We start from the raw sequence: 27,868 nt of genomic DNA, 5'->3' as shown, positions 1-27,868 counted from the left end.
GCAGGAACAGTTTGACACTGGATCTCTGTCTACGCTTTTTTTTAAACGCACGAAATGCACGGGATTTGAGAGGAGTTTTGCGCTTGGCATTTTCCAAATAAGGATATCCTACTATGAGTACAACGCTGGAATACTACAATGAATTTTCAAACGGCAACACTGGCTTCGTCTTTCCTGATCGAAAGGGGGTGTATTGTTGATAATTGTAGATAATAGACTCTGCATTTTAATGGTCAAATGGCGATTTCGGTATAAAAATGTAGACAAGGACCTCTAAGACTCGAGTCCCTCCTTTTTCTTTGACTATTCTCAGTTTTCTTGGAGCCATAGAGTACTTTGTAGTACAGTGGAACCCGTTTTTATGACGGTCATAAAAACGGGTTCCACTGTACTACAAAGTACTCTATGGCAATATGTACTTCTCATAGGTAAGGCAGGACAGCTAACATACCACCCACTGACTGCCCCACCAACATAAAAGAATACCTTCCTATGTCTGTGTCACTGGGGCCCTCACGCCCAACCCGTGTCATTCAAGTGCCTGTGCCGAGAGACAGGCCGGCGCCTGTCCTTGCTGTCGACGGAAAGATTTGAACGACCTAGTTTTGAAACTAAACAAGAAACTACCAACACGCTCAACAAACCAGTTCCAAATAATATGCTGGAAAACGAAAGCTGAGAATTTTTCATAGGAGTTGAAATTGAATGACCATTTTTTTCGTTCATGTTCCATTCCTTGTTTTCAGATGCGTGACACAGATTCGCGCCATTTCAGGACGGAAGCGTTTCTGACGCATTGTGACAGTGAAATTGTGTGCAAACGAAGGTAAGACGTCTTCGGCAGTTATCACGCTCTGTCATCTCTTTCTGAATGATTACAAGCGAAATGCGATCAGAAAGTGTGTTATTGTTATATTAGTACGTTCAATTTACTTGTCTGTTGACTCTGTATGAATGCTTCACTAAAATCAGGGAGCGTTACAATGTGCTCTCAGTCTCTCTCATTACCTGCGAAAGTGAAAGTTCAAACAAATGCGGAATTTCCTTGGTTAGCTCATCACAGGTTTCGTACCTGAAAACTATGTACACCCGCTTTTCTTTTCTTTCGGATTTGACTTCATGTTCATTTCAAGACTGAAGAGGTCTGAACATTTCGTCCATTGTTAGTCTGAATCTGTGATTGCAATTTTATTAGTCTGAAACTGTGATTGCACACGTGTGTTACTGTACAGTGTATTATGACGTGTTAGCCTCTTTGAATTAACGTTAATAATTGAATGCTAAGGAGTGCTGCAGAAAGGAAACAAACTAAGACTACCAGGTAGATCACTGGAGGTTCAACTTGATTGAAAAGCCTTACTCAGCTGGCAGTGAAACAGAACTTGATGTCCAGACAATAGTGGCGTTACATTTACAAATTACACTGACAGAACGGACAAACCGCATTAATGGTGGCTGTGGCTGATTATTTGAGTCGTGTTATGTCTAAATATAGATCCCTAGTCATGTTTGATAGAATAGGCCACGGCCAAAAGATCGTGTAGGTTACCTAGCTCAAAGTTAAGCTAGGATAGCAATTAACTGATCAAAAGATCAGACAAAGGCTCAACAGCATAAGTACCAGTCTGTCATATATCATATCATATCATATGTGGATAACATTATGTAGTGCAGTACTTGAAATATCACTGGTCTGGCTGAATGCAATGCTATCACCAGAAAAAGCCCCCTGAAACTGTGAAACTGAAAGTGACATCACACTAAGATTGCTAATAATAACACAAGTATACACAGTTTAAATTACTAACCATATGCATTTAGTTTCTAAGGAATGAGTTTTTAGTTGTTTAAATTGACATTTATAATTTCAGATTAGGGTAGACTTTGCACATACTCGAACAAGACTTGTACAATGCCTCCAGTGCGACCGATACCTCCGGCCATTTCCGGCCTGTCGGATCAGGACCTGGCTGATCAGCTCAGAGACCTGGGTGTCAACCTTGGGCCAATATTGCGTGAGTATACATCATTGAAATATTGAGGTCTGTCGTTTGTGTACTTGAGTGGCAGTTTTTGAGCGGGCTATGCATGACTTGTGACGTCAAATGACAGACCTCGATAGACAGTGGTACTTGATAGACGGTGAGAAAAGGTCAGGTGTCTATCCACTTTCCCGATTGACACATGATCGCTGACATTTGATCATGCCAACAGAATAAACAAATAGGAAACTGACAGAAAATGGATGTGAAAACTGACTTAAATTGTGGATTGGTATGACTATTATCTACTAAGTAATTATCAATATCATCAAACAAATAATCTATGCACACAGAGCTGTTCAGCAAAAGTGTGTTGCATGGGACATACTTTTCAATGACATAAAACTGGGGGATTATTTTCCCTGTACAGAAAATATATATCGTGTTACACTTTTTGTGCTCTGCCGTTCCTGTTGACAATCAAGCTTTAAAGCATGTTTGTTATCAGGAAAAATAGAACGAAAACAGATTAACTAGACTGGAAAATGTACTGACAGTGATAATGTCGTTTGGGTGTACTGCTGAAAACGTCACCTTTTGTCATTGTCTCACTTGTATTTTTGTAATGAAGGATCACTATTAATTTAAAAACAACCAGACGTTATCCTACTTTGACTTCAAGTGTGCTTACAAGATGTGTTACTATAATATTAGGGTCTCCACTTGCATCTTTCGCATGAAATGGTTGGCCTTTTTAATACTTTCTGTACGGTTTTGTTATGATTGCAAAAGTGTGTACAGCATACTCTTGCCGTAGATCTTCATGCTTGTACTGTTGTAGTTTTACTGTTTGATGTTTCTTTGTTTACAACATTAGGCAAACAACAATAAAGAATTAGGCACTATTTTTGCATGCTTTGCCGAGACAAGGGCAATTCATTTTCGGGTTTGGGCGAGCCAAGTCTTACTACATATAGTCTCTGGTCTCTGTGATTTATGACTGGATTTTAGCGTTGATGTTTAAGTTTCAGGCAAACACATTGACTAACTGTTTTGATATCGCTCGACACAATTTGGTTTTGGCCTCGTGTTATTGTTTATCTCACGTTATGTTGTGTTTTTGGCCTCATGTTATTGTTTATCTCACTTCATGTTGCAGCCACTACCCGCAGGGTGTACGAAAGACGGCTGTTTGAACTGCAGACAGGAATGAAGGCAGCACCCTCTGGTGGCTATGAACCTGTAGATGACGACGATGATGATGATGAGGATGAAGCAGATGAGGAAGATGAAGAGAGTATGTTATTGTTAAACAGCGTCGTACACCTCTTTCTGTTTGTGTGAAACGAGAGGCGTGAGATTGTTGTTTCTGTTTGTGTGAAACAAGAGGCATGAGATTGTTGCTTGTGTGAAACGAGAGGCATGAGATTGTTGTTTCTGTTTGTGTGAAACGAGAGGCATGAGATTGTTGTTTATGTGAAACGAGAGGCATGAGATTGTTGTTTCTGTTTGTGTGAAACGAGAGGCATGAGATTGTTGTTTCTGTTTGTGTGAAACGAGAGGCATGAGATTGTTGTTTCTGTTTATGTGAAACGAGAGGCATGAGATTGTTGTTTCTGTTTGTGTGAAACAAGAGGCATGAGATTGTTGTTTCTGTTTGTGTGAAACGAGAGGCATGAGATTGTTGTTTGTGTGAAACGAGAGGCATGAGATTGTTGTTTCTGTTTGTGTGAAACGAGAGGCATGAGATTGTTGTTTCTGTTTATGTGAAACGAGAGGCATGAGATTGTTGTTTCTGTTTGTGTGAAACGAGAGGCATGAGATTGTTGTTTCTGTTTGTGTGAAACGAGAGGCATGAGATTGTTGTTTCTGTTTGTGTGAAACGAGAGGCATGAGATTGTTGTTTCTGTTTGTGTGAAACAAGAGGCGCGAGATTGTTGTGTCTGTTTGTGTGAAACGAGAGGCATGAGATTGTTGTTTCTGTTTGTGTGAAACGAGAGGCATGAGATTGTTGTTTCTGTTTGTGTGAAACGAGAGGCATGAGATTGTTGTTTCTGTTTGTGTGAAACGAGAGGCGTGAGATTGTTGTTTCTGTTTGTGTGAAACGAGAGGCGTGAGATTGTTGTTTCTGTTTGTGTGAAACGAGAGGCGTGAGATTGTTGTGTCTGTTTGTGTGAAACGAGAGGCGTGAGATTGTTGTTTCTGTTTGTGTGAAACGAGAGGCGTGAGATTGTTGTTTCTGTTTGTGTGAAACGAGAGGCATGAGATTGTTGTTTCTGTTTGTGTGAAACGAGAGGCATGAGATTGTTGTTTCTGTTTGTGTGAAACAAGAGGCGTGAGATTGTTGTTTCTGTTTGTGTGAAACGAGAGGCGTGAGATTGTTGTTTCTGTTTGTGTGAAACGAGAGGCGTGAGATTGTTGTTTCTGTTTGTGTGAAACGAGAGGCATGAGATTGTTGTTTCTGTTTGTGTGAAACGAGAGGCGTGAGATTGTTGTTTCTGTTTGTGTGAAACGAGAGGCATGAGATTGTTGTTTCTGTTTGTGTGAAACGAGAGGCATGAGATTGTTGTTTCTGTTTGTGTGAAACGAGAGGCATGAGATTGTTGTTTCTGTTTGTATGAAACGAGAGGCATGAGATTGTTGTTTTGGGTACAGTGGAACCTCCATTTTAAGACCGACACAAATCTGAAAAATCGGGTCTCAAAAGGGAGGGATTCTTAGAATAGAGGTACATTTACACAGGTTATGAACAGGAAATCTGAAAACGTATGGTTCCACTGTATTTTCAAACTCCTTAGTGATCATTCTTGGTATCCCCAGATTGCACAATTTTGCTTTTTTCCCAATAAATACATTGTTCCCTTTGATGTGTTCACTCATTAGAGGATCTTCCGTTACATGCACAGCTGTACTGGATAGATGCTTGAATAGGAACTGGAAGGGTTGCAACTAAACATTTACGTTTACTACATGTTTGTGCATATGTACATAGGCATGAAAAGGAGTCTAAAACTGTGACATGCTCAGGAAAACTTTTAGCCTAAAAAGGAGACACACAAAGAAAGGCTAGACAAATCCAGTCACACTTATAAGCTCATAAACACACTATAAGTTCAAAAAGTAGTTTATTTTTAACAAACTAGTAAATTTAAATCCCGGCATATGTACATAACTTGTCACAACGTCACAAACTTCATTTAACCTTACAAGTGCACTATGACAGAAAATAAACATAACCCAAGCAAAAAACCCACATTAAATGACTTTAAATATCAAAACAACACCAAAAACAAAAATCTAACATTATTACACCCGACTAGAGCATTGTGTACATAACCGTCACATCATATCACAAAAATGCAACAAAAAAGGTGACAAAAGACGATTTCTGACCCCTCAGTACAAAACACATGTAAAAGAGATAGACACCAGACAGCCACAGCAAGGAGAAATGTAATCACAGAGGATGAAAGGAATAACATCCTTTTTCACTTCATCCGTAAATAATTGCTAAAAAATCGAGATTAAAACAACAATTTAACCACACAGAATGAAACCAACATCAAATATAGTTAGAAATGCTTACAACTATGAAGTTAAAGTGGCAAACAAGCAAAATCCAGTTATAGGAGCTAGACAATTAAAAATAAACAGCAGCAGTCAAACTTTGTTCATAACATCACAGCGTGACATAACCAAAACAGATACATTAAAACAAGAACATTCTGACCCAACAGGCAAACAAATGTATGGACATCTCCAAATAAATGAGAAGAACCCTTAAGAAGTAAAAGTTGTGGATGAAACCACCATAAATCCACTATACAGCAAAAGAAACCTATGTGTACATAACGGCACGCAAAGTCAGAGGATGAAAGTGCCCATATCAGCTAAAAATGGTGCCAAAATAACTGCAATCAACAAATCTGAGAAAGAAATTAGTAGCAAAGGGACACAGTTACCATTTTAAATCAAAAAACAAGATAACATATGTAGCAGGTAAGAGATAAGAGGGAAAAATACATTGTACATAACGCCACACTGAGACACCTAGGATTCTGAGTGATGTATCTTAAACAGATGCACACCTACAAAGGCAGAAATTATAAGAAAACAAATGACACACAGAAGGTACAAATAAAAAAGCAACTAGCAGCCCTGGAACATAAATTCAGATCATCATCAGAAAATGCAAGAAAAATGAGAATATGTACATAACATTACAACAGGAGATTATCTTTCATGCATTGAGTGCTGGTGAGTACTGCTCACTTAGATTTTGTCAGTTGGGAAATGATCACTGTTTATCAACAGACATAGGAACAAGAATACATGAAAAAGTATATAAGTGTAATATGATTGTGAAATAAGTTATCAATTCTGAAGATGGTTAAAACAGGATGTGTAAATAAAAATCTTGAAGCTCACAAAAAAAGTCTGGTCTCAGCCATAAGTCTCATGTAGGCTATGCCTCCAGAAAGATTTAGCAGCAAACATGTAAATAAAAGCCCAGTGTTCAAGGGACATCATGTAGCCGTCCTCCTTGAAGACTCGCAGGATGTTGCACACGGGTATACAAAAACAAAACAAAAACAAAAAATCTCTTCCCACAGCCCAATTCCTCAGGAAAACCTTCCAGGCTCCCTCAGCAGTAGCTTTTGTGATCTGAAAGAAAAAACGATGTGCAATTATAGATGCATGTATAGTTTCTGAAATGCTTGCAATAAATATAATGTTTGGATTTTACACTATCTGCTATCATCACAGCAAAACGATATGATGTGACGTTATGAACATTTTCAGGGTCATAAAAACAGCTGAATGCAGTCATCTACTGCTCAGCTTTTAATTCTTTTAGCAAAAAAGAACAAGATTTTATCGTAGTAGAGAACTCTCTACTGCACAGCCTTCAGAACAAGATTTCAATAACGTGTACATAATGTCACACGTCACCCAGACAAGCTATCTCGAACTAAAGGCGTGTGAAGTTATGTACACGCAGTCATGGAAGAAAACACGAATCCCACAGAGAAAAGTCTGAATCTCATAACTCGGTCATTTACAAAGAACAACAAAAAAATGAACCACAAGTCTGAAAGAACGAAAATCAAAGAAAATCATTGATAAAAATGGTAAATATTCCGCGCCTAGCCCGAAGACAGTAATCTCATGATGTGACGTTATGAACATCGCACCGTACTTTCTCAACCGATTTCCTGGCCCGTCAGAAAGTCCCTTTCAACGCAGGAACAAAAGAAATCAACATAGTAATGTTTTCCACCTATTTGTACAAAGATTCTATTTGTATTAGCTTAACCATGCATCGTACGTTATCCGTCACGACAACAGCTTCGTATCTGAACAATCAAAATAAAATTTCTTCATTGTGCGTCAGATCGGAGACTTCGTTTAGCGCGCGATATTTTCGACTTGCACTCAACCATCGTTACAAACAAACAAAACACGTCTCAAACAGCAATATGACTTACAAAATTGATAAAACTTACCATCATTGTGTACATAACACATTTCAAAGAATCACGACAAAACACTTACCTCCTGTGTTCTCTTATTTCTCGTTCGTTTCAAACGCAGACTTCTTCAAATGAAACTACGATCGCATGGCTGGAAGTCAGTAAACAAAGTTTGTTCACACCCCTTGTAGAAACGAGTCCATGCGCGGAAGAAAATATAGTACATAACTAACGCGTCACGACGCATCACGCAGTTGGCCGAAAAACCTTTCCCGTACAGCTGTTTATCATCGGATTCGTGTTTTAAACTTATTTTCACACAGAAGAATGATTTTTCATCGAAAATCAACAAAAACTTTGTTGTTCTAAAAGTTGAGAATGAATGTCGGCTCATTAATACACTCGGCCGGAAAATCACGACAGAGAATGACGTACATTCTAGCCTATGGTAATCTTCCGGTAAGCTCGACTCGGCAAATTTCGGGGCACTTCAAACTTTGCAAGGGAAAGACCGACCATTTCAGAATAGAATCTCCGTATTTTTTCTATATTTTGGACAGTGATCTGACAGTATGGGAAAGTTTGCCGAGCACACTGTACTAGGTGTCACAGAATTGCAACAGATCACCGTCAATAATCACCAACAAAACATCGATTATATTCCGCACACGTGAACCACACACTACGGAGTCATGTCCGAGCCGAGAAAAATACCTTCTTCGTCAATGCTCTTCATGTTCACGATTTTAAATAAAAAAGAAGCATCAACAACAGACCTTTTCCGGAGGTTGTATCACTTTTTCTGACTCGACGCCATTTTGTGCCTGTGACCATATAGTACAGGATGTTTGTGCATATAGTACAGGATGTTTGTGCATATAGTACAGGATGTGATTGCAGAGTTTTCCTTTGTTGCCAGACCTGAAAAGATATACCAATACACACTTCTAAAGAGAGGGAATTTTATCTCATTTTCAGTGTGAGTTGCTTATATGAAGTGACTTTCAATTTTCATGACCTCGATAGTTTTCAGAACATAGAGACAGGCTAGCATGTGTTTGTGTATTTAGAGTTTTGAGATGTGAATGTTGCAGACACCAAGAGAACTATTTAAACTTTGGTGTGGACTTTTCTTTTCTGAACAGGCGCAGACGAAGAGGTGGTGATTCAAGCGAAGCAGCCCAGGTAAAAGATATATCCTCTGGTGTAACCATATATCCTCTGGTGTAACCATCTGAAGGGGGGGGGGGGGGGGGGGGGTGTTCTCATTCTTAGATTGAAGAGACATTTCATAACTGAAGGTATGTCATGAAGAGTCCTATAATCTGTTTTTTAAACCCTTGACGTGCCATGAACGTTCTCTTTGAATAGCAGTTGCCTCGACAAACCATACATTTTTGATCTTATGAATGATATTAGCATTTGTTGATTGGAAATGTAGCTTGTGATGGTTGTAGCACTAAACTGCTGTTCATTCGGCTGATTTACAACATTAACAAACTTTAAAGCGATTTCGGTCAGAAATTAAAGTTGGTTGAAAATTTCTGCCCACGTGACCAGCAGAACAGGCGGTGTAATTTTCAGCCAGCTGTTGAAGCTTTGTCCCACCTAGTCCTGAGAGGCATAACATAGCCAATGGTGAGCGCACACGCAGACACTGAGACAGCTAAATATAGCCTCCAATCGTAGAGTGTGTCCGGGAAACTACTTGAGAATTAGGGGAGATTCGCTGGTACTGACTTATCTCGAATCTGACAGAAATGAGGCTATTTTGAGATCTTAGAAAGAAAGGGGTGTGAGCGTTCTAAATGCATACAACCTATGCAACCAGGGTAAGTGAGAGTTATGTGGAACCGATCTCAACTTATTGCCAGGTTGAGCGACTTCCAACAAAGGGAAGTTGGTTGTAGGACGGCCATATGAGCAGCACTTAAAAGTTTATGCAGTGTGTCTCCTACTTCCAGTTCTAGTGTGGGATTGTTTGTAAGATAGTCAAATTTGATACTGTATTGATTTTAAATTTGAGGTATGTTACTGAATTTGATTTAATGCTTAACAGTTTATGAGAATTTGGTTATATGATTTGGGCATCAAGCATTTCATTCAAAAAAAGTTATTTCATTCAGAAGAGTTACTTCATCAAGTTCATGCCATAAAAGACTCACCTGCTCATTTGGCAGCCCTTTATTTTATTTCAGGCAAAGAACGACCCGCACTACACGGGCAGAGGGGGAGCCGAGGACAGAGATGAGGACAGAGCCCAGGCGAGTATCACCCCGGAAACCTTTGCATCCTGACCTTTCTAGTCGTCGAACCCCAAGCCCACAGAGGTGAGAGTTCTGGGGAGGTATTCAGGACACCTTGTTAACGACACTTTACTGCAGGGTGGCGTTATTTGAGCTGTAAGTCGCCTGAAATGCCATTCATGAAACCCAGTTTCGGCCCGCTAAAGTTGCTTGACATCCCTCTCGCCGTTGCAATCGCTAGCGGCGTTCCCCCGAAAGCGGCGTATGGCGGGGTAAAAACTGTCGTACACGTAAAAGTCCACTCGTGCAAAAAACACGTAGTGTACGTGGGAGTTTCAGCCCACGAACGCAGAAGAAGAAGCTAACGCCGTGATGCCGTTGGTATTCTATTGCTGTTTGTATGGCTGTGTCCACATGTGGTATTATGCAATGGGGCCCCTTGCTGACCGTGCATCTCTCGGATAGTAGGGAAGCGTCGAGTGACAGTGATTTCCTTTGATAAGGGTGTATGTGGGGATGCGTACAGAGCAAGAAGCAAGGTAACAACCTTGATAGACATTCCAACTTGGTAACGTGAATAGCAGTTAAAATCAGAATTTTGAGCCCTGTAGCTTTAAAGGGGATGGACGCTAAAGCCACTTCAAATTTTCCACTACACTTGAATACCGTTCCTGGTCAGACCAATCCCTGCAGACATGCGTCTTTTTTTTCAAGCAAGCTGCATTTTAACAGCCTTCAAGTATCAGGAATGTAAAACCCAAAATGAGTTAATGAAGGCTAGCTGAGAAATGTAGAAGCTTCTTAATGTTTAAGAATCTTCCTTGATGAAACCGTTGTGAGATTGAAGTTTGTAGAGAGAGTGAGCATTTGTGGTACGAGTCCCTACAGTAGTAGCATTCAAGGTCTATCAGACTTCTCAATCCAGTGAACAGTAGGTTTTGTGTGACTGTGATAGCTGTGCTTACATATCTTACTGTGTTTCATTGGACATGTTCTACCTTCCATTTCCAACAGGTCAAAGTCAGAGGTGTACACTCTTGTGTGTTTAAATGTGGTAGCTCGGTTTGCGTATCTGTGTTTCTTCAGGCCTGTTCTGCCTTCCAACAGTTCCACGACCAAGTCGGAGGGTGTACACTTTAGTGTTTCAATCTGGTAGCTGTGATTGCATATCGAACGGTGTTTCTTAAGACCTGTTCTGCCTTCTAACAGATCCATGACAAAGTCAGAGGGTGTAAATTCTTGTGTTTCTATGTGATTGCTGTGCTTGCATATCTAACAGTGTTTCTTAAGACCTGTTCTGCCTTCTAACAGTTCCACGACAAAGTCAGAGGGTGTAAATTCTTGTGTTTCTATGTGATTGCTGTGCTTGCATATCTAACAGTGTTTCTTAAGACCTGTTCTGCCTTCTAACAGTTTCACGACAAAGTCAGAGGGTGTAAATTCTTGTGTTTCTATGTGATTGCTGTGCTTGCATATCTAACAGTGTTTCTTTAGACTTGTTCTGCCTTCTAACAGTTCCACGACAAAGTCAGAGGGTGTAAATTCTTGTGTTTCTATGTGATTGCTGTGCTTGCATATCTAACAGTGTTTCTTTAGACTTGTTCTGCCTTCTAACAGTTCCACGACAAAGTCAGAGGGTGTAAATTCTTGTGTTTCTATGTGATTGCTGTGCTTGCATATCTAACAGTGTTTCTTTAGACCTGTTCTGCCTTCTAACAGTTCCAAGACCAAGTCGGAGGGGGGTGGAGGCCTGCCTGTTTGGGTGAAGATCTTTGCCATCCTCATCATCGCTGCTATCGTCTTTCTCGTCGTCAAAAACATGGAGCCTGACCCCGCCAGTAACATCCCCGACCAGATTGAAATTAACGTCTGATCCTGTACCGTCGAGTTTCCATGTCTGTAATTTATTGGAATAAGTGGAGTACTAGTAAAAAGGACTTTTGCAAAACTGTGTTGGTGGCAGTTACAGTGCAATGATTACATGACGTAAAAAGCTTTGACATTGTCATGACTTCCTCTCATCTTTATCAGCACTTAAAATCAAAAAACAAGAATGGTACGTAATTGGAATTTGATTATTGACAAAACAAAATGTTTGCTTCATTGTAAATGTAACGTTTGGTTTTGTCAATAATAATCGTTCCAATTACCTACCATTCTGGTTTTTTGATTCTGAACTTTGGAACGTTGGCAGTCTGTTTTTGGATTTTTTCATTAGCACTTAATTAAAACAAAGATGTTCACTCTGTACCGGTCACATTGTTGAGTTTTACTTTACTGTGAAGACTTTCTAAGAAGGGAAAGAGTGACAGAAGACACCTTAAGCAGTTTCAAGACTGATCACGAAAGAGAAAAAAGATGCCCTGTGTTCTTCTTTCGAGACTGATTGTTTTGAAGAAGATTCATGTTTGTATCTGTTTGTTTTGGAACTGAGCTGTCTGGGAAACAATTGGTGCTGATAATGCATGTTGCCATCTATGTCCTGGTCTTGTCGCTTCAAAGGTGTAATTCAAAATTTGGACATCTTCATTCATGGGCTGAAACTGGGTATTTTCGTGTTTCTATAACCCAAGGGCGGATCAATTCACTTTGGAGGGGGGGGTTACAAAATGACTGCGAAGATAAAAGTTGACGGCGCCAAAGGCACCTAAGCCTCTAGGGGGGTCCGGGGGCATGCCCCCCCGGAAATTTTTTTTTATCCAAAGAAGCAAAATAGAGCTATCTGGTGCATCCTGAGCCAATAAATTACCTCTTTTTTGGGGGGGTGGGGGGGGGGGTTACGTAACCCGTGTAACCCCCCCCCCCCAGATCCACCCTTGATAACCCACCGAACTCTAACATGGATTTAAGGATCTTTTCTGTGCGCACTTGGTCTTGTGCTTGCGTGTACACTGGAAGGGAGATAAGGCACTAGCAGGTCTGCACATAAGCCTGGGAGATAAAAAATCTCCACCCTTAACCCACCGGGATTTGAACTCGCTACCTTCCTCATAGGAGGATTGTACATCAAATGACAGCGAGCTTCATTTTCTGCAAAACCAGAATTTTTCACTGATTTGAATTTTGAAGAGTATGTCGGGGTTCTGCAACTTAGTCGATATATTTCTAAATCCTATTAACCCTGTGTGTTATTCCTCAGAATTGTTTTTAACATTTTCTTTAATATTATGAGTGAGGATTATTGTTGACTTCAATTGCCAACCAAATTATTTTGTTCTTATTGTTTCATTACTTTGGAAGACTTTGTGTTATTGGTATGTATCAGCATTTCAGCTTATTTGTTTGTTAAAGTTTCATTTATTTGCTATCATAAGAGAATGGATTCATGGTTTTCATCAGATTTTCTATTTTGTTCATGTTTCATTTCAATGCTTGTCATTCAGTCAGGTGCCAGGAGATTGATTCCATAACTCTTGCATATGTTTTCTATATTTAGAGCAGTTACGTCCCTTGTTTCTTAGGTCACGAAATTGTACAGTTGTGAATGGTGTAACTGAACTCACCTGTAGTTTTTTGTGTGTGCTCATGTAAGGTGTTTTTCTCATTGATACATAGAATGTATATTCTGTAAGTTTAGATGTTTTCTAGTTGGCTCTAATTCGCATTGTTCATAGTGTTATGATATTCATCATGGCAAAATTAGATTGACGTGTCTCGTGCTTTGTTTCACAGTCAAATATGCTAAGCGGTTTCCCCTTGGTTACATAGATAAAAGTTTTCATGCCGTGAAGAAATGTCTCAAACATGCTTTATCTTTTGGCTAGTACCACCTCCTTACAGTTGATTTTTAAAAAATCTTTGTTTTGTTTTTAAGTATGTAGATCCCTTCTGGTTCCGACAGACATTTTGGTATGATACTGCACCCCTGGGAACTACAATACGATTTCCCCGTATTTTGTACGCATGCTTGTCTAGAATACGATCAGTACGGTCAGTGGAAAAAAAATACTTTTCTTCACAAGCGCATCCCAAAAGCTGATCAAGCATTTGTTTCAAATGTATTGGTAAACTTAATAAAGGCGTGTGAAGCTTGTATGAATCATGATGTTCAAATTCTGCGAGAGTCACAAGAATTTCGATGAGTTGGAGTATCAGTTTATTGACATGCTCGCATCTTTCATGCCTTGCGTTTTATTATTCATACAAGCTTTGAAAATATAGACTGACATGGTAAAAATGTATATACATTTTGATAAATGCATTAAAATCACTTTAGTGTTCATTTGCGTGGTGAGAGAGTGTTCCTTTATTGCTTCCGTTTGATGAGGTCTTCCAGCATCTTCTCGCACATCATCAGACATCTTGGCAAATGGAAGAACCCTGAAATAAAAACATTAAAAAACATATATGGACCGACTGTTAACATTTTAAACTCGAGAATAAAAAACCTAAGAAAGGTTGGTTCATGAAATGTTGAATGATAATCACTGAGGAAATGAAACATTTACAAGACCTGGATCTGTTGAAGTTTAAAGCGGAAGCACATGATACACAACAGATAAATAGTAATGAAACCGTGAACACTTAGCTTCTGATGTTGGGTGTGCACTTTCAAAGATGGCAGGAAGCCATTGTACTTTGTCGTCCACTTAAGATCAATAGGTCAAGGTCTTGGTGAATGTTTCATTTTGTCTATGATTGAAGGGATGCTATAGATCTGACTGGAGGAAGTTTCTGGTCAATCTGTGGAATCCTCTGTACAGTGGAACCCCACAATTTCAGACTTCCTCCATTTTAAGACCTTGTTTCCTCAGACTTTCTGTTCATAACCTCTGTCAAATTTCCCCCATTTTAAGACTATTTTCTCAGTTTTGTTGAGGTCTCACAAGGGAGTTCCACTGTCCATGTATCTAAATCTAGGCCAAAATGGCACGATTTGCTCAAAAATGCATCACAAGGATGGTAATGAATTCAAAGTGAGCCAATTTAAATTATAAACACTTCTTTTTGCAAAGTGAAGTCGGTCCTGCGCAGTAGCATTATTTGTAACCGGGTATAACTTTGGAAGTGATCTGAGGGCCTTTTTCTTTGGTTTTAACCCTTTCAATGTTCCATAAACTACTGGTTCATGTTCTTTGATTCCTGATTGCAAAAGGGTGTTTATGTAATTTGAGATTAAGAATTTTTAACAGTGTAATAAGGGTGAAGAGTGACAAGACGTGCAGATTTTACTGACAAACTTTGTCTAATTGTGGAGTTGAGTTATCTTTCAAGTACAGTAGAACCTGTCTTGGTGACCACCTCTCGATAAAGACCACCTGCCCATAAGGACCATCCCACAGGATCCCCAAGGAGTTATTTCTATATAATTCACCTTTCCATAGCGACCACCTGCCCATAAGGACCATCCCCAAGGAGTTATTTCTATATAATTCACCTTTCCATAGCGACCACCTGCCCATAAGGACCATCCCACAGGATCCCCAAGGAGTTATTTCTATATAATTCACCTTTCCATAGCGACCACCTGCCCATAAGGACCATCCCCAAGGAGTTATTATTTCTATATAATTCACCTTTCCATAGCGACCACCTGCCCATAAGGACCATCCCACAGGATCCCCAAGGAGTTATTTCTATATAAATCACCTTTCCATAGCGACCACCTGCCCATAAGGACCATCCCACAGGATCCCCAAGGAGTTATTTCTATATAACTCACCTTTCCATAGCGACCACCTGCCCATAAGGACCATCCCACAGGATCCCCAAGGAGTTATTTCTATATAATTCACCTTTCCATAGCGACCACCTGCCCATAAGGACCATCCCACAGGATCCCCAAGGAGTTATTTCTATATAATTCACCTTTCCATAGCGACCACCTGCCCATAAGGACCATCCCACAGGATCCCCAAGGAGTTATTTCTGTATAATTCACCTTTCCATAGCGACCACCTGCCCATAAGGACCATCCCACACGATCCCCAAGGAGTTATTTCTATATAATTCACCTTTCCATAGCGACCACCTGCCCATAAGGACCATCCCACACGATCCCCAAGGAGTTATTTCTATATAATTCACCTTTCCATAGCGACCACCTGTTTATAGCGACCACTGTGGTCGTTACAGACAGGTACCACTGTATGTGCAAGTTGGTGTACCAAAAGATCATGTGCTAGGTGGTGCTCCATCTCTTTATGGTCCAGTCCTTGTGTAAGCAATCATGTGCTAGGTGGTGCTCCATCTCTTTATGGTACAGTCCTTGTGTAAGCAATCATGTGCTAGGTGGTGCTCCATCTCTTTATGGTCCAGTCCTTGTGTAAGCAATCATGTGCTAGGTGGTGCTCCATCTCTTTATGGTCCAGTCCTTGTGTAAGCAATCATGTGCTAGGTGGTGCTCCATCTCTTTATGGTCCAGTCCTTGTGTAAGCAATCATGTGCTAGGTGGTGCTCCATCTCTTTATGGTCCAGTCCTTGTGTAAGCAATCATGTGCTAGGTGGTGCTCCATCTCTTTATGGTACAGTCCTTGTGTAAGCAATCATGTGCTAGGTGGTGCTCCATCTCTTTATGGTACAGTCCTTGTGTAAGCAATCATGTGCTAGGTGGTGCTCCATCTCTTTATGGTACAGTCCTTGTGTAAGCAATCATGTGCTAGGTGGTGCTCCATCTCTTTATGGTCCAGTCCTTGTGTAAGCAATCATGTGCTAGGTGGTGCTCCATCTCTTTATGGTACAGTCCTTGTGTAAGCAATCATGTGCTAGGTGGTGCTCCATCTCTTTATGGTACAGTCCTTGTGTAAGCAATCATGTGCTAGGTGGTGCTCCATCTCTTTATGGTCCAGTCCTTGTGTAAGCAATCATGTGCTAGGTGGTGCTCCATCTCTTTATGGTCCAGTCCTTGTGTAAGCAATCATGTGCTAGGTGGTGCTCCATCTCTTTATGGTCCAGTCCTTGTGTAAGCAATCATGTGCTAGGTGGTGCTCCATCTCTTTATGGTACAGTCCTTGTGTAAGCAATCATGTGCACCGCAACAGCTCTGTACAGGCTTGCACATGTGAAAAGATCCTCCTTCCACTTAGTTACATGCCAAAAATCAAAAGCCTGGCTGCTGCTTGTAAAGAGTGAGAATTGTTGTATTTCGCATATTGACGTGTCTCAAAATGAATCCAACAACCAAAACTACCACACTGCGGCACAAATCCGAAAACAAAGAGACTGCCAACTTTCCAAAATTCAGAATAAAAAAACCCAAGAAAGGTAGGTTGTTGGAACGTTGGTTATTGACAAAACAATACATTCACAGATATTTCGACCCCACGGTCTTTAAAGTGATTCTATGTCATTCATTTCATCATACAATCATTCATTCGCTGAGCTTCCTGACGAGTGGACGTAAACTGATAGAACTATCAAGATAAATTTTGTGTGAATATTTGTTTGTCTGTTCACTTAAAAGACCGTTGGGTCGAAATATCTGTGAATGTATTGTTTTGTCAATAACAAACGTTCCAACAACCTACCTTTCTTGTTTTTTGATTACCACACTGCACATTCAGCAGGCAAGCTGTAGAGTTTTGAAACAGTGGAACCCCCCTTTTAAGACCTCCAAAAATCTGAGAAAATCAGGTCTTATAAAGGAGGGAGTCTTAAAATGGAGGTAAATTTACATGGGTTATGAACAGAAAAAGGTCTTAAAAAGGAGGGAGTCTTAAAATGGAGGTAAATTTACATGGGTTATAAACACAAAAGAAGGGAGTCTTAAAATGGAGGTAAATTTACATGGGTTATGAACAGAAAAAGGTCTTAAAAAGGAGGGAGTCTTAAAATGGAGGTAAATTTACATGGGTTATAAACACAAAAGAAGGGAGTCTTAAAATGGAGGGAGTCTTAAAATGGAGGTAAATTTACATGGGTTATGAACAGAAAAAGGAGGGAGTCTTAAAATGGAGGTAAATTTACATGGGTTATGAACAGAAAAAGGTCTTAAAAAGGAGGGAGTCTTAAAATGGAGGTAAATTTACATGGGTTATGAACAGAAAAAGGTCTTAAAAAGGAGGGAGTCTTAAAATGGAGGTAAATTTACATGGGTTATGAACAGAAAAAGGAGGGAGTCTTAAAATGGAGGTAAATTTACATGGGTTATAAACACAAAAGAAGGGAGTCTTAAAAAGGAGGGAGTCTTAAAATGGAGGTAAATTTACATGGGTTATGAACAAAAGGAGGGAGTCTTACAATGGAGGTAAATTTACATGGGTTATGAACAAAAAAAGGAGGGAGTTTTAAAATGGAGGTAAATTTACATGGGTTATGAACAGAAAAAGGAGTGAGTCTTAGAATGGGGGGGGGGGGGGGGGTCTTTAAAAGGGGGATTCCTCTGTACTTACCTTTCCAAGGACCCCCTTTGAATTTGTGCGTGATTTCTCCCCTTCTGTTGAGGTAGCCATACCAGTCGCCATGAGCTGTGTCCACAAACTGAAAATAAGTTTACAAAAATAAAGTTATCTTTCCAAAAAAAGTTTATTATCAGGACACAGTTAATGCAGAAAAAGACAATAATCATTATTAGTATCACATCTTTTCTTCCTATAGTCTGTGGTCGTGGTGTCCTTCAGCTAGATTTATTACACAATGTCTAGACTACTCCGGCAGGATCTCTAAATTCCTTCAGGAAGGTGACAATTGTCATTGCATGTTTCAAATTGAGTTAAAAAAAACCACCAAACCCTGCTACCGTATTGAAAAACACACAATTGCACTTACAGCTGTCCAATCAAATTATCTGTTCAAATGCTTGGCTGTGTGCATTTAAATGGGAACAGTGGTAATACATTCACTTGAGTGATGGAAGACCCTGTACGTATAAGGACAGACTGGACAATGCACAAACGTGGTTTTTTTTTTAAATGTTTAAAACAAATTCTTTTTTACAATACATTTACTCGTGATGTTCACATTCAATTTCATACACAATGAGTCTAATGAACTTAAAACACCGACTTCACACATACATGAGAGTAACTGTAGTCAAAGACGGTAGCAAAGTTGGCCAGCAGTTTGGTGTCCCCGGTCTCGGTGTAGGCCATCAGCATGGCGATCATGGTCTCGTTGTGCCCCCACCACAGCTTCATGTCCCACTCCAGTTGCACGGGCGACTCGCCATCCACGTCCACAAAGTAGAAGAGGCCGCCGAACTCCGGGTCCCAGCCGCGCGAGAAGGAGGTCGTGATGAAGGTGTCGATGGCTAAGGTCTGCAGAGTCTTGTCCCCTTTGGTCTTGGCTATCTGCAGCAGGAACCAGCCCGCTTCTATGGCGTGACCTGCAGGGAAAAGAGGGAGTGGAGATTTTAAGTTGTTACAGTACGTCTAACTTGAGATTTTTAAGAAGATGTGAAAAACAGCAATCAAAGTGTCACTGAATGGCTAAGGTCTGTAGACATAGTCTCTTCCCCTTTGGCCTTGGCTATCTGCAGCAGGAACCAGCCCGCTTCTATGGCGTGACCTGCAGGGAAAAGAGGGAAGGGAGAGTTCTAAGATGTTACGTCTATATCGAAATTTTAAGAAGATGTGAAAAACAGCAATGAAAATGTCAATGGCTAAGGTCAGTATGTAGAGTATTGTCCCTCACGGCCTAATTGGCTGTCTGCAGCAGGAATCAGCCGGCCTCTATGGCGTGACCTGCTGGGGAAAGAGGGAGTGGAGAGTTCCAAGTTGTGAGAAGTTACCTGGGTTGCCACTGTATGGGTAAGGTTGTGTGAGAAGTTACCTGGGGTCATTAGCCGTCCTGCGGAACCTGGCAGCTCCTTGCCGTCTGGCGTCACGTTCTCCAGCACCACGGTGCCGTTCCTCTGAAAATCACAGCGGGTTGTCTTCACTACAGTTTGTTTGTTTGTTCATTCATGGGCTGAAACTCCCACGGCTTTTACGTGTATGACCGTTTTTACCCCGCCATTTAGGCAGCCATACGCCGCTTTCGGAGGAAGCATGCTGGGTATTTTCGTGTTTCTATAACCCACCGAACTCTGACATGGATTACAGGATCTTTTTCGTGCGCACTTGGTCTTGTGCTTGCGTGTACACACGGGGGTGTTCGGACACCGAGGAGAGTCTGCACACAAAGTTGACTCCGAGAAATAAATCTCTCGCCAAACGTGGGGACGAACTCACGCTGACAGCGGCCAACTGGATACAAATCCAGCGCGCGCTACCGACTGAGATACATCCCCGCCCCTTCACTACAGTCACTCTGTATGTTAGGCCGGGAAACTTGCACTTCTCTGGCGGCTAAGAAGTTGATGATTTGACGTAGGGAAGTGCCGTTTAGTAGTGATATGTCATATTTTGGCAACAACTGCAGTTAAAAAGAAAAGGGGACAAATATGCGACGATTTCAGAATGCAGTTACTCCCTATTCGTCTTCACGCGGCTCTTCAAACTGTCCTTGGTGACGCCATTAATGACTATAACACTCGATTTTGAATCTGGAATTTGTTGAGGACACACTACCCGTAGTCCAAGATGGACTTGCCGAAGATACGACAGTGTTTCCCAACCGTCGTGACCGACTGCACGTGCTACTGAACAACTTCACAAAGACACAACAAGGAGTTCCACAAAGCCTTAATAGACGATTTCCGAAAAGTTTTCCCACGTGACATTAGGCCTCTATATATAGGCCATGCACTGAGTCACTTGCGAGAAGGCGTACGTGTCTCAAACACGTGTACGGGAAGCACACGGCAATGTTTGTTTGCGCAAATGCAAGGGCACTCACTCTTTCAGAACCCATACAAACTGACCCGACAGAGTTATTCCAAAAAATCATTTATCGCCAAGAACTTGACCAATACTGACCTGCACGTGCTTGTTGACCTCCTCGAGACACCACTGCTCCGTCTCGTCGTAGTTGGCGGCCAGTGCCGGGTCCATGGTGGTCAGCTGGTCGATGAGACACAGGAGCATCATGGGCACGGCCAGACTACTGACCGGAGTGTTGCCTGCCAGCTTCTCCCGGCCCAGCCCCGAGTCGTCCTCTCGCACCCAGCACAGAATACGGCTCATCATGGCCACGGCTTCCTCCTGTGTGAGATATGTAAGGTTCCCTATTTTCATAAACCGTGTGTGTGTGTGTATGTGTGTGTGTGTGTGTGTGTATGTGTGTGTGTGTGTGTGTCAGTGCCAGTGCCTCATATTGATTGATTGAGTGTGTGTCTGTGTCCGTGCGTGCGTGTGAGTGTCTTTGCATGAGTTTGTCAGTGTGTTGGCTTGTCAGTACCACTGTGTGTATGTGTGTGTGTGGGTGTACGTGTACGTGTGTGTTGCTGTGAATCTCTTTGCATGAGTTTGTGTGTGTGTTGACTTGTCAGTATTGTGTGTGTGTGTGTGTATGTGTGTGTTCAGTTTGTGCGTGCGTGTGTGTGTGTGTGCCGGCCGTTGTGTGCGCGTGTGTGTGTGTGCTGCAGTCAATTGTGTTTCTCTTGATATGTTTTCCCCACCCTGTACTGCGCATCGCCAGTGGCCCGGTGTAGCTCGGACATGGCCATGAGGTAGAAGCACTCGGAGAAGATGGTGCGCTGTGTCTTGAGGGGCAGGCCTTGTCTGGTCAGCGACAGGTAGCACTTGCCCGTGTCCTGTCGCTTCATGTGGGCCAGCACGAACTTCCCACCTGCAGGACAAGTTGCCAGGTAATTAGTTTTGCACTGAAGCACTGAAGAAATATTATTCTTATTTCCTCTCATAGATTCAAATGTCTTGAGGCAATGCCAACCTCCCCCGCGCCACTCCTCACAACATATCTTCCCATGTAAATGATGGTGTGGTGTGCACCACAACATATCTTCCCATGTAAGTGATGGTGTGTCGTGCACCACAACATATCTTCCCATCAGATGGTGTGTCGTGCACCACAACATATCTTCCCATGCATGTAAATGATGGTGTGTCGTGCACCACAACATATCTTCCCATGTAAATGATGGTGTGTCGTGCACCACAACATATCTTCCCATGTTAATGATGGTGTGTCATGCACCACAACATATCTTCCCATGTAAATGATGGTGTGTCGTGCACCACAACATATCATCTTCCCATGTAAATGATGGTGTGTCGTGCACCACAACATATCTTCCCATGTAAATGATAGTGTGTCGTGCACCACACCATATCATCTTCCCATGTAAATGATGGTGTGTCGTGCACCACAACATATCATCTTCCCATGTAAATGATGGTGTGTCGTGCACCACACCATATCATCTTCCCATGTAAATGATGGTGTGTCGTGCACCACAACATATTTTCCCATGTAAATGATGGTGTGGTATGCACCACAACATATCTTCCCATGTTAATGATGGTGTGTCGTGCACCACAACATATCTTCCCATGTTAATGATGGTGTGTCGTGCACCACAACATATCTTCCCATGTAAATGATGGTGTGTCGTGCACCACAACATATCTTCCCATGTAAATGATGGTGTGTCGTGCACCACAACATAATATCTTCCCATGTTGTTAATTGGGAAACGAGCATGTTGCTTCCCTTTTTGACATAATTATGCCAAAAATCATTGTCCTTCCTGATTCCTGTTCGGAGTGGGAATTTTTCGATGGATTCATTTAGCGAACTGATATGCCGGGTGTCGCTGAGGTACGAAATTAATTTAGCACACGCACGCACGCACGCACACACAATGACACACACACACATTCACACACTCACACACACACACACACACACACACACACACACACACCCAATCTCTCAGTGCCGGCACAGGGATTGTTGGTTGAAGAAATGTTCATCTCCCTTCATCCTATGCACAGAGAGCAGGCGTGCTGTGATAACTCACCATTTTCTGCCGCTTCCAACATTTCTGCCGTCTTGAAGCGATCCACTTCGTTGTACAATCGTGCATACATCCATACCTGTAATTTGCAAACCAGCACTGCTGTATCAGAGAGAGAGAGAGGCGGGAGAGAGAGAGAGAGAGAGAGAGAGAGAGAGAGAGAGAGAGAGAGAGAGAGAGAGAGAGAGAGAGAGAGAGAGAGAGAGAGAGACTGACTGACTGACTGACTATTAGGGTTTAACGTCCTCTTAGACCAACTGGTCTATATTGGGACAGGTATTGGTAATACGCTGAAGATATGGTGTGATACTTTGATTCGAACAAGCCCGCTGTGGCCGTCTTCTTCGACACACCAGCATTGGGTTTGTCTCGTCAAAGTATCGAAATACGATCATGATAATCAGAGACGAGAGATGATGCATGCGTGTCTTTGTGTTTTCCAAGCCCTGAGACTTTCGCTGTGAACGTGGGATCTTTTTCGTGCGCATGTGTGCACACGGGGGTGTTCGGACACCGAAGAGAGTCTGCACAAAGTTGACTCCGAGAAATAAATCTCTCGCCGAACGTGGGGATCGAACCCACGCTGATAGCGACCAACTGGCTACAAAGCCAGCGCGCTACCAACTGAGCTACGTCCCCGCCCGAGAGAGAGAGAGAGAGGGAGAGAGAGAGAGAGGGGGGGGGGGCAGACAGACAGACAGATAGGGTGTGTATCGATGAGATCGCGCGCACGATCGTGTGTGTGATTGTCTTTATGTCAATGTGTTTGCCACTGTGTGTGTGTGTGTGCGTGTGTGTGTGTCTGTCTGTCTGTCTTCATGTGTTTTGTAATCACACAGACACGCACTATGACTGTGACAATCAAGAATACCTGTCTGGCCTCAAGCCAGGTGTACTTGGTTTCATCGTACACATGACCGTCCTCTCCCAGGCAGATGAAGAACCCACTGCACACAAAAACAATCTCATTTATTTATGAATGTTTTTATTTATTTAATTTTTTTTACATTTTTTATTTTTTATTTTTATTTTTTTTTTATCTATTTATGTATTGATTTGTTGATTTATTCTTGGTCGACTCATTGATTTATTCACAGATTTATTTACAGATTTATTCATTGATTCATGGATTGATCAGATGGTTTATTGGGAGGCTTTTTATTTACTTATTCAAATCATGTATTGTTTTGATGCTATGATTTCGTTCTAGAGCACAAAGTTTCATGGCTCCCCGCCATCGATGACTCTCAGGTAAAAGTGTAGGTCCGTTAGATGACCTGCTATCATGATGTCTTGAACTTGAACTTGAACTTGAAGTTTACTATGAGGTAGGCTGTGTAGCCTTTACATAGGTCCTATTACTAGACTGTAGCATGCGTGGCGGGCTATTCTACAATCTAGACGAGGCAGGTAGGGTTGTACATTGGCGCCAGAAATTGTCTATCCTGGTCTTAAAGCTGTTGACTGATGGCGCTGTTACTGCCTCTTCAGGCAAACTGTTCCAGGTGTTCACTACTCGCTGGGAGAAGTAATTGCTTCGTACGTTCAGTCTACAGTGGTCTTTGCCGAGTTTCAGAGAGTGGCCTCTAGTGTCTCTACTGCTGATGGGCTCAAAGTGGGGTCTGTCCGCTTCGTACATGCCGTGCACATACTTGAAGGTATCTATCATGTCGCCCCGCAGGCGACGGTGTTCCAGGCTTGGAAGTTTCAGAGCTTTCAGCCTCTCACAGTAGGGCTCGTCTTTCAGACCTGGAATGAGTTTGGTCGCTCTGCGTTGCACGTTCTCCACTTCAGCACATAGCGCCTTGTGGTGTGGCTGCCACACTGAGTGCCCGTATTCCAGCTTGGGTCGGACCAGACTCTTGTATAGTTGGATGAACATTTCCTCCGTCAGGTAGTCAAAAGTTCTCCTGATGACGCCCACGACCACGATCTGGTTGGCCTTTCCAGAGACTATGCTGACGTGTTCTTTGAAGCTCAGTCTGTTGTCGACGTGCACACCCAAGTCTTTCTCCACCTCACTCTCCTGTAGCTCAATGTTGACATCCACCCCTCCCCTCTTCCCCTTCATAAAGTACTTTGCCTCGGACTTCTTGTTGCCGAGCTTCAAGGCGTGACACTTCTCTGGGTGGAAGCGGAGCAGCCAGTTGTCCGACCGTGCCACTGTTGTAGACTGTCCAGGTCATGCTGTAGTGCCTCTGGTCCCCCCTCTGTGTCGCTGCGAGTGTAGACCTTCGTATCGTCGGCGAATAGGCGGATAGGACAGGAACACACCTCCGGCAGGTCGTTGATGTAGATGACGAAGAGTAGAGGCCCGCAAACGCTGCCTTGCGGCACGCCGCTAGTGACTTTAGCTTGCTGTGAGGATGCTCCGTTGACCACTACGCACTGGGTTCTGTCAGTGAGGAATGACTCCACCCATCCTAGGACCTTTCCTTGGATTCCGTGGGCCGCAACTTTCGACAGCAGACGTTTGTGAGGCACCGAATCGAACGCTTTCATAAAATCAGTGTAAATGATGTCCACACTCCCGCCAGCGTCAAGAACCTCAGTCCAGGCGTCCAACACATCCAGGAGTTGAGTCACGCATGACCGGCCTGCGACGAAACCGTGCTGCTCTTTGTGGATAAGGTTATTCTCTGCCAGGTGCTGCATGACTCTTGACCGTCAGAAGGTTACTATTTTCTGTACTGACTTCGACTGATATGATAATAACTGAAGTAGTTTTGACAACTCACCCACACTGTACGTCGTGGGAGTGTGTCTGCCAGAAACGAACACTTCTGTCCAGATCCGCTCGAATCTTCTCCAGAAATTCTCCAAGACGATGCTCAGGATCCGCCATTGTGAAATACCGCGAGGAAGAACAACAGTCAACAACAAAAATAACAGGCCTTCTTAGCAAATGAGAAATAGCCGATCTGTACACACTATCTTGCCTTTATAGTTCTACTGGTGCAAATGCACCACAACGTAATCTAATCCTTCACTTTGATTACATTGTTGTTAGAGTGCGTCCGGTGTCACGATTTCATCTTTCGCCTGTGTACATATTTCCCCCTCGACATACACTCAAGACTGAAATGTTGTTTCCTGGTAAAATTAAGAAGTGAAATTATTTATGGACGAAAAGCATGTCAGTTTCTTGCATGTGAAGAAAATTGGTGGTAAAATTTAATGGATTTCACCCCCAAAATCGAATTCTTCGAAAACGTGTACTAAGTGGTTACGTCCCTTGAGTTAGAAGGAAACATTTTAGGATGAATCAAATTTCTAAGTTAAATAAAACAAATTGGTTGGACAAATTTGGCCCCATGAATGTAAGGTACACAAGGTCGCTCATCAGTACTATCGAAGGGTGTTTTTTGGTTCAGTGTAGAGTTTACTAGGTCAACGAGGCCGAGAAGCGAAATATCAACACGGCGAAAGATGAAAACGTCACACCGGCAGGCGTAGCCGCATACAGTGATCAGAACAACCTATGACCTAGAAAATAACTGTGATTTTTGTCTATGTCAGGTCATATGCCATCTGCTGACTGTTCCGGGCTGAAACGTATTTTCTTTTCCTGAAAACAAATCTTGCACACAATGAGCTGAAGTCTGTGTCGAAACTGTACTACTGAATTTGCTGCGCAGGGAGTAGATAGGTAACAGCCTGGCTGACACGTTCACTTTTCTGTACACTTTTACTTTATTTAGGCCATAGACACATTGACAAGAAGTTACACTCCAGTAATGCTATAACAGCACAGGGGAGGATCAGTTCATTTTATGGGGGGGGGGGGGGGGTCCCAAAAGTATATTGTGAAGATATGGGTGTGAAGGCGCGAACACGGCGGCACCGAGCCGACGGCGCGAAGCGCCTTGCTTGCTAGGGGGGGAAATTTTGAGAAAAATTTTGAGAAAAAAAAGATGCAAAATGGTGCAATCTGGTGCATTCTGAGGATGATCATTACCAGTTTCAGGCAGCAGATTTTGTCACTGATTAATACCCAAAAAATTGAAACTCAATGTAAAACTGAAGAAATGCACCATAAAAATATTTTTATTATTTGGCTGGGGGGGGGGGGGGGGGGGGGGGTCCGGAAACCCCAGAACCCCCCCCCCCCCTCGTCCGCCCCTGCAGCAAGTGATACATTAGAAGTATGAAGTATTAGACAGTGAGTTCAGTCATGGTTCAGTCAAGCGGATATACTGCTGAGCGAACAGGAGCAGGTTAAAACTTCCATTGACATTGTGCAATCTTTCTTTCTTTTTCTCTGAAAAACAGGCTACAATTCAGAAATTTGATATCAGCACGGGTGCGTGTGTTAGACTAGCAACTCGAGACACTCTCGATTTATCTTTGTGATTTCTTTGTTAAAACATAAGTCTGCTTTCTTACACTGTCCACGGATAAAGTGAAATCGTGCGTTGACTCTATACAGCAGTAACTTGTTAAATAGTTTGGATACTCAGTGATCCCAGTAACTGTGTCAGTGCGTCAGTGCGTGCGCGTGTTTGTATGCTGCATGCGTGTGTGTGTGTGCGCGCGCGCGCCGCGTGTGTGTGTCAGTGTGTGCGTGCGTGCTACGCGGCGGGATGATGCGTGTGCGCGGGCATGGAAGCAGCACAGCAGTGGCAAGACGACCATGTAAACCATTTGACTGAAATACCGTGCTCAGTTTCCTTTCGACGATCACACGACACAACTGAATCGATTTGGGTCACTGACGTTTCGCAACAGGATCTGCGCTGTAATTATTCTTTGCGTACACACACACACACACACACACCGACACAGCTTTGATAGACATTTAGCAAAAGGGAGGCATCACTGATCAGCTAGTGTATTATTCAGTCTTTGAAGTTTTTACCCAATAATTAGGAGTAAACAGGGAGTGACTGCATGCGAGATAATAAACTAAGAAACGTTGTTCAGTGTCATTAATTTTTTGTTTGTATATTTCGTTGCGAGTCCAGTGTATTATAGGTATTACTCCCAATAATTAGGGTTAATGAAACAGGCTGAGAAGCTTCAGAAAAAAAAGTGGGAAAAAACCCACGGTCTGCATTCAGTTATTTTACATTTTTATCAGTGCAAACCTAGGGAAGGAAGGGGCGGAAATCCCTGACCCCCCCCCCCCCCCCCCCCCCCCTCTTAGTCAGTGTTTGACAGTTTTTATTTTTTCTCTCCTCATTTTTTTTAAAATGATGTTATTTATCCTTTGTGCTATTTCCATCTTTCTGTCTTTCTTTCTGTTACCATCTCCTTTTCGTCAAGTTATTTCTTTCCCGTCTGTCTTTCTTTGTGTTGTTCTGTCGAAAATCAGTCTCGATGTAATGACAGCGATACATGCATCAACAAGATGTCGTAAAAAGATACTTG

General features: G+C 42.3%; 2 protein-coding genes and 1 long non-coding RNA gene across 3 annotated transcripts in view; 2 read left to right on the top strand and 1 right to left on the bottom strand.

Moving 5' to 3' along the window:
- LOC138965444 (uncharacterized) overlaps nucleotides 1-27,868 on the top strand; it is a 92,046-nt gene that overhangs the window by 36,244 nt on the left and 27,934 nt on the right. The window lies entirely within an intron of this gene.
- On the top strand, nucleotides 728-13,922 carry LOC138965436 (LEM domain-containing protein 1-like). Its single transcript, XM_070337596.1, has 6 exons — nucleotides 728-826; nucleotides 1,872-2,015; nucleotides 3,142-3,279; nucleotides 8,602-8,641; nucleotides 9,655-9,786; nucleotides 11,422-13,922. The coding sequence occupies exons 2-6, from the start codon at nucleotides 1,913-1,915 to the stop codon at nucleotides 11,573-11,575; spliced, it is 567 nt and encodes a 188-aa protein (XP_070193697.1). The 5' UTR covers nucleotides 728-826; nucleotides 1,872-1,912; the 3' UTR covers nucleotides 11,576-13,922.
- On the bottom strand, nucleotides 13,688-25,685 carry LOC138965435 (N-acylglucosamine 2-epimerase-like). Its single transcript, XM_070337595.1, has 9 exons — nucleotides 25,237-25,685; nucleotides 23,370-23,445; nucleotides 22,502-22,577; nucleotides 21,140-21,309; nucleotides 20,499-20,723; nucleotides 19,411-19,492; nucleotides 18,657-18,964; nucleotides 18,033-18,120; nucleotides 13,688-14,022 (listed from the first exon to the last, which is right to left on the bottom strand). Exons 1-9 carry the CDS (start codon nucleotides 25,341-25,343, stop codon nucleotides 13,949-13,951), a joined length of 1,206 nt encoding a protein of 401 aa, XP_070193696.1. The 5' UTR covers nucleotides 25,344-25,685; the 3' UTR covers nucleotides 13,688-13,948.

The sequence above is a fragment of the Littorina saxatilis genome, linkage group LG4, assembly GCF_037325665.1.
Source record: "Littorina saxatilis isolate snail1 linkage group LG4, US_GU_Lsax_2.0, whole genome shotgun sequence".
NCBI classification, from domain to species: domain Eukaryota; kingdom Metazoa; phylum Mollusca; class Gastropoda; order Littorinimorpha; family Littorinidae; genus Littorina; species Littorina saxatilis.
Note: the sequence above shows the minus strand (reverse complement) of the source record. Positions and strands in the feature narration are given on the sequence as shown.

Excerpts from the sequence above, each read along its gene's own strand:
- LOC138965436 (XM_070337596.1), top strand. The coding sequence starts at position 1,913 with ATGCCTCCAGTGCGACCGATACCTCCGGCCATTTCCGGCCTGTCGGAT. Across the intron at positions 8,642-9,654 it reads ATTCAAGCGAAGCAGCCCAG|GCAAAGAACGACCCGCACTA; the intron begins GTAAAAGATATA and ends ATTTTATTTCAG. Across the intron at positions 9,787-11,421 it reads CGAACCCCAAGCCCACAGAG|TTCCAAGACCAAGTCGGAGG; the intron begins GTGAGAGTTCTG and ends GCCTTCTAACAG.
- LOC138965435 (XM_070337595.1), bottom strand. The coding sequence starts at position 25,343 with ATGGCGGATCCTGAGCATCGTCTTGGAGAATTTCTGGAGAAGATTCGA. Across the intron at positions 20,724-21,139 it reads CTGGCGATGCGCAGTACAGG|GAGGAAGCCGTGGCCATGAT; the intron begins GTGGGGAAAACA and ends TATCTCACACAG. Across the intron at positions 18,121-18,656 it reads TTGACTACAGTTACTCTCAT|TTTGTGGACACAGCTCATGG; the intron begins GTATGTGTGAAG and ends ACTTATTTTCAG.